Raw genomic sequence first — 7,500 nt, 5'->3', positions numbered from 1 at the left:
TCATAGCATTAGTTATTAAATTTTCCCACCAATCCAAGGAAAGGTGAAATCAGGTAAAGTCACGAGGTCTACTAACTGACTCCTTGGTGGCTAAGCACTAGCAGAGACATTTCACAAAATAAATAAATAAATGAATAAATAAATAAACGAGCACAGCATTTTCCCGGCGGCATTGAATACTTAAAAAAAAAAAAAAAAAATAACTGATAAAAAATTGACAAAAAACTATATAATTAATTCATTTTCTCGGACGAAGCGAAAGTGACAGGCGTATTGAATAATGAACGACAGCATTTATCACTTTCATCCTGAAGGAACAAAATATTATTGCAATAAAGGAGTTAATAGATAACGAGGAAGATTTTAAAGATTGTTCATGTGATCTCTTGACGAGTGGGTCACCGAGTTTATCTTTATCGATTGTATCTTTGGACGTATATAGGTAGATAGATAGATAGATAGACAGATTGATGGATAGATAGACAGATAGATAGATATATTGATAAATAGATATATTGATAAATAAATAGATAGGTGGATGGATATATAGACAGATAGATGGATAGATAGACAGATAGATTGATTGATAGACAAATAGATGGATAGGAAGACATATAGATAGAAAGATAGGCAGATAGACGGATAGATAGACATATAGATAAATGGATAGATAGATTGATAGATAGATAGATAGATACACGGATAGATAGACAGATAGATGGATTGGTAGACAAACAGATGGATAGACAGACAGATATATAGAAAGATAGACAGATAGATAGAAAGCTAGACAGATAGATGGACTGATAGACAGATAAATGGATAGATAGACAGATACATGGATAGGTAGACAGATAGATGGATAGACAGACAGATAGATAGAAAGAGACAGATAGATGGATAGATAGAAAGATAGACAGATAGACGGATAGATAGACAGATAGATAAATGAATAGAGGGATAGACAGATAGATAGATAGATAGACAAATAGATGGATAGGTAGATAGATAGATGGATAGATAGACAGATAGATAGAAAGGTAGACAGATAGACGGATAGATAGACAGATAGATAAATTAATAGATGGATAGATAAAGAGATAGTTTGATAGATAGACAAATAGATGGATAGGTAGACAGATTGATGGAAGACAGATAGATTGATAGAAAGATAGATAGATGGATAGATAGACAGAAAGATGGATAGATAGACAGATAGATAGAAAGATAGACAGATAGACGGATAGATAGACAGATAGATAAATTAATAGATGGATAGATAGACAGATAGATGGATAGATAGACAAATAGATGGATAGGTAGACAGATTGATGGATAGATAGATAGACAGATATATAGAAAGATAGATAGATGGATAGATAGACTGATAGATGAATGAATAGACAGCTGAATAGACAGACAGATAGATAGAAAGATATAGATATATATATATATATAATACACATATATATAGAAATGTTCCGTAATTAATCAAAGGGAAATTTTCAATTAAAGACAGTATTCTCACATCTTTTCTAAAAACCTTTCATTCCGTTTTTTTTTTTTTTTTTTTTTTTTTTTTTTTTTTTTTTTTTTATTGTCGTTATTTACCTTCTTTCTCTTTCATCGAATTGTTGCTTTTTTCTATTCCTACATCTATTTTTCTTCTTTTCATTTCTTCTTCTTCTTCTTTATCTCTTCTTCTTCAATTTCTTCTTCCTCTTCATCTTTTTTTCTTTTTTTCTATTATTATTATTATTATTATTATCTTCTTTTCTTTTCTTTTCTTTTCTATTTTCATTTTCATTTTCATTTTCATTTTCATTTTCATTTTCATTTTCATTTTCATTTTCATTTTCATTTTCATTTTCATTTTCATTTTTCTGTTTTCCTTTTTCTTTCTCTCTCTTTCTCTCTCTTCTCTCTCTTCTCTCTCTCTCTCTCTCTCTCTCTCTCTCTCTCTCTCTCTCTCTCTCTCTCTCTCTCTCTCTCTCTCTCTCTCTCCTCTCTCTCTCTCTCCCTCTCCCTCTCTCTCTCTCTCTCTCTCCCTCTCCCTCCCTCTCCCTCTCCTCTCTCCTCCCTCTCTCCTCCTCTCTCCCTCTCTCTCTCTCTCTCCTCTCTCTCTCTCTCCTCTCTCCTCTCTCCTCTCTCCTCTCCTCTCCCTCTCCCTCTCCCTCTCCCTCTCCCTCTCCCTCTCCCTCTCCCTCTCTCTCTCTCTCCATACTCTCTCTCTCCCATACTCTCTCTATTAACATTTCTGCTTCTTCATCGTCGTTTCTCTTTTTATTATTATTATTATTATCATTATTAGTATTTCTTATTTCCTTATTCTTCTCTCTTAGTTTGTCTTTTCACAATCTTGAAGGTAATAAATCCTTATACAAATCAAAATAAAATTCGCAATTTTATCCTCTTTTGTGTCTGTTCCTTTCCTTTCATTAAACTTTTTTTCTTCTGCTTCTTTTTCTTCTTCTTTTTCTCTATTCCTTGCATTTTGTCAGACTTTTCTCCTTATTTTCTTTTCTTCTTCTATTGTGTCTATTCCTTGCATTTTATCAGAGTTTTCTCCTTCTTCTTCTTCTTTTTCTTCTTCTTTTGTCTCTATTCCTTGCATTTTATTAGACTTTTCTCCTTCTTCCCCTTCTTTTGTTTCTATGCCTTGCATTTTATCAAACTTTTCTTCTTCTTTTTTTGTCTCTGTTCCTTGCACTTTATCAAGCTTTTTTTCTTATTACGATTCGTAATAAATCATATTAAAAATAAAATCAAATTCGATTTTCATTCTCCTTTTGTTTGTCTTTATTCCTTTCATATTATCTCACTTTTTCCTTCCCCCGTCTTCTATTCTCTTCCTTATAATTAATTACATATTTTTTCTTCTTCTTCCGGTGTGCTTATTCGTAATCTTAATAGTAAAAAATCATACTGTAAAATCTCCTTTGTTAGTTTATCTTCCTTTCATTTCATTAAACTTTTTTCACTTCCTTCCTCTTTTTCTTCTTCTTCTCGTCTCCTCCTTTTTATTCACATTTTTCTTCCTTTTTCTCGCGGTGCGCTTATTGTCTGTCATCCCTTTGTGTGTAAGGTGTTTTGTTCACATCCTCCAGAGGCCGAATTCTTTCTCGCTTTCTCTCCGTTTTCTTACGCTTTACGCAGCCTGGCGAATTAAAGTGGCCGACATAATGCAGGGGAAACTTTTTTAAAAGAGAAAAAATGGCTTCTGAATCTGCATGTAGGTGGATACATGTACGTACATACATCATGAATGTGTACGTAATACTTACGTACAAAAATGCATGCATGTAAGCATGCATTCACGAATACGTGCACATACATACATATTTACATATACACATACATACATGTATACATGCATACATACATACATACATACATACATACATACATACATACATACATACATACATACATACATACATACATGCATACCCACATACATACATACATGCATGCATATATAAATGCATACATATACGTTTACATAACTACTTACATACATGAAAGAAACTTACAATTATGCACATATACATGAATTCAAGGTGGTATGATACAGGTAGCCCCACTCCGTCTTGATGAAAATACTAGTTGGCAACTTCAGAACGAAGCCCCGCCTCTTTGTCTTTCTTCACTGCAAATATTAAATATTTCTTCTTTTTTTTTTCGTTTTCGATTTTTTTCTACCACTTATCACAGAACCATTTTTAAAGAAAAGGCACTTTAAAAACACCACAGAATATCGCACACGCTGACCAGGTCAAAAAATGGGCAAAGCTGATGACGTCACCGTGTATAGGCAATGAGAGTGCGCTGTGAGATACCAGACAGAGCTTACATACATACATATATGCATATATACATACAAACATGCATACATACATACATACATACATACATACATACATACATACATATATGCATATATACATACATACATACATACATACATACATACATACATACATACATACATACATATATGCATATATACATACATACATACATACATACATACAAACATGCATACATACATACATACATACATACATACATACATACATACATACATACATACATACATACATATACATACATACATACATACATACGTACGTACGTATGTACACACACACATACATACATACATATATACATACGTTCATACAAACATACATGCAAACATACATACACGTACACACATACATAAATACACCCATACAAGATTAAACACAGTGTCTAACTGACCCACATGTAGACAGACAGATATTGCAAGATACGTTATGCTGCAATAATATCCATTCCTGACCCGTGACCTTTCACCTCTCTCTATCTTTTATCTTCTGTCTCGTTTTTCAGAAACTTTGAAATAAAGAAAACGAGAACAATCCTTCGTTCTCTTTAAGATGAAAATATGAATCTCGCAAAATACATGGCATGAATTATTAAAACTTATGAATTAAGTATGAAAATGTATCAATTAAGTATTAAAACGCTCGAATTAAGTATTAAAATGTATCAATTAAGTATTAAAACGCACGAATTAAGTATTCAATTGAATTAAATATGAATTAAGTACTGAAATTCACGTGTGCTAAGCAGCCTATATGCATACGGTAAATATAAGATTACTATAAAATAAATAAAATCATATGTGCATGAATAGGTTAACGAATTAAGTAAACAAGGAGATAGATACATGAGTAAACAAGTAAATTAATAGATAGAGAAACAGATAAACAAACAAACAAGTAAATAAGTAATTAAAGAGAGAAACAAATGATAAGTAGATCAATAAATAAGCAAATAAACAGATAAGTAAGTAAACAAACAAACAAACAAATACAAAGATAAATAATGAACAAATTGATAAATGAATAAATAAACAAACAAATACAAAGATAAGTAAATAAACAAATTAAGTAATTAATAAATAAACAAATAAAGAATACATAAACAAACAAATACATTAATAAATACGCAAACAAATAACTGAATAGATAAACAAAAACAAATAAATGAATAAATACGCAAACAAATAACTGAATAGATAAACAAAAACATAAACAAATAAATTAACAAATAAACAAACAAGCAGATAAGTAAATAAACGGCTGGAATTAATTACATCAATGAAAATCTCCCGACGTTTTTCGAGTGAGTAGCTTCGTATGCGTTAGTGACGTCACGATCAGCTGGGGTTGGAGTCTGTTCTGGCCAACGTGTTTGTTTGTTTGTTTGAGTTTGTGTGTGTTTTTGTCTATGTTTGTTTGTTTGTGCGTGTGTGTGTGTGTGTGTGTGTGTGTGTGTGTGTGGTGTGTGTGTGTGTGTGGTGTGTGTGTGTGTGTGTGTGTGTGTGTGTGTGTGTGTGTGTGTGTGTGTGTTTATGTGTCTATCTTCCTGTGTATATGTATATGTAAGTCTTACGCACATCCACGCACCAACGTTTATAATAATCTGCATACAACTGGTATATATCCAACAATAAAAGCCAAATTCCCAACCCTATTCTACAATTCCCTTTTGTATTTATCTGTTAAATAAATAAATACAAATATAAAAGCCAATAGTGATACACGTTAAGAGTAACAACCCAATTTTACCCAATTGCAGACGGGCCTCGCTGGGTCGAAGTTCCCTCCCCCGTGCTAGATGTAGAGGAAGGCAGGGACGTCATCATCAGTGCAATTGCAATGGCTAATCCTCCCCCAGTCAGGTACGGCTTGCAGTTGAAAAAAAAGAGTGAGAATTATGACCTGGTGGAAAACCCAGCTTGTCTATGCCGGGTCAAATTACAACGTTAGGTCATGCAGAAACTTTGGATATGGAAATGTTTTGCTTGGCAGAGATATGTAGTCGTAGAAGGGAATATATACGCTGTGTATCAGGTCGTCCCTTTTTTTTTTTTTAGCTGTTATCCAGGTTGAGTTTTAAAAAAATATGAACAATGTAAGCTTTTGAAATAAATTTAAGAGTTATAGGTTATGCATCTGTAATGTATTGGTTGCCTTCCCCCTGTGAAATACGTCATGTAACCTAAATTTTTTAGTATTTTTACGATATCTCCATATAGATGTTTGGTCAGGCACAGGGTCATGCATGGGGATTGATGTTATGCTTTATCTAACACTCCCTCTGGTATGCCATGAAACCTAGGTATCAGAATATAATAGGTTAAGGTAACCTCACTCCCATCAGATCATCTAAAATACTAGATAAAAAAAACACAGGTCTGATATACTTATCAGCCTTCCCTATATGATATAACGAATATCATACAAACGGACACAAAATAACATTCTCAGCTCTCAAAACCAACTTAACTATAACAAAGCACACAAAACAAACACTTTAAGAACATCAGAATACACATCAGCGCTACGCAAGCCACAATTACAGGGACCCCGCATATAACAACAGCCATTCCTTCTACGAATATCACACAAACAAACACAAAAATACACTCGCAGCTCCCCCAAGCCAACAAACCACACAAACCAACTACTTTAAGAAGATCAGAAACACACAATACACATCAGCACTCCACAAGAAACCCCTCATATAACGACAACCATTCCTTCTACGGATATCACACAAACGAACGCAAAAATACACTCTCAGCTCCTCAAAACCAACAAACCAACCACTTTAAGAACATCAGAAACACACAATACACATCAACACCCCACAAGCCTCAACTAAAGGGACCCCTCATATAACTACAGCCACTCCTTCCATAGGTACAATTGGCGTCGCGAGGAAGTCGACCTGCTCAGCACAGGCATCAGCGGAGGAGAGTTAAGACTATACAGTATATCCAGGAGTCACTCAGCTAATTACACTGTGACTGCTACAAGCGCCAGAGGGTCAGAGAGTTATGCATTTTTCATCAATGTGTTGTGTAAGTTATTTCAGTAAAGTTATGTTGATGTGTTAGGCATGTTGTGGTAATTGTTTTCACGTGTTTAGGATGATGGTGTATATGTTAAGTTGACTGTGTTATGTCTCTGTCATTTATGTTGGAGGAACAGAGAGAAGTAGGAGGGGGGAGGGAGGGAGAAAGGGAGGGAGGGAGAGAGGGAGGGAGAGAGAGAGGGAGGGAGGGAGAGAGGGAGAGAGAGAGGGAGAGAGAGAGAGAGAGAGAGAGAGAGAGAGAGAGAGAGAGAGAGAGGGGGGGGGGGGGGGGGAGTGAGAAAGAGAGAGAGAGAGAAATAGAAAAGAGAGAGAGAGAGAGGGAGAGAAAGAGACTTAGACAGAGGCAGATGATGAGGAAGGGAGGGAGAAGAGAGAGAGAGAGAGAGAGAGAGAGAGGTAGACAAAGACAGATACAGAGGATAAATGAGGGAGAAAGAAAGAGAAAGAGCGGGAGAGAGAGAGAGGGGGGGGGAGAAAGAGAGAGGGGGGGATGTAGGTAGGGAGAAAGAAAAATGGATAGGCAGGCAGATGACTGACAGATAGATGAATAAACAAAAAGATAAATAGATA

The 7,500-nt window shown here is 34.7% G+C and overlaps 1 protein-coding gene across 1 annotated transcript in view; it reads left to right on the top strand.

Annotated features, from left to right (window-relative positions):
- LOC125045717 (nephrin-like) overlaps positions 1–7,500 on the top strand; it is a 40,261-nt gene that overhangs the window by 27,362 nt on the left and 5,399 nt on the right. The window contains exons 14-15 of the mRNA XM_047643147.1: positions 5,629–5,731; positions 6,756–6,916. Coding sequence (XP_047499103.1) covers positions 5,629–5,731; positions 6,756–6,916 — 264 coding nt within the window. The remainder of the gene's footprint in view (positions 1–5,628; positions 5,732–6,755; positions 6,917–7,500) is intronic.

The sequence above is a fragment of the Penaeus chinensis genome, chromosome 37 (assembly GCF_019202785.1).
Source record: "Penaeus chinensis breed Huanghai No. 1 chromosome 37, ASM1920278v2, whole genome shotgun sequence".
NCBI classification, from domain to species: Eukaryota; Metazoa; Arthropoda; class Malacostraca; order Decapoda; family Penaeidae; genus Penaeus; species Penaeus chinensis.
The sequence above is the reverse complement of the archived record's forward strand: the minus strand, read 5'-3'. Positions and strand labels throughout refer to the sequence as shown.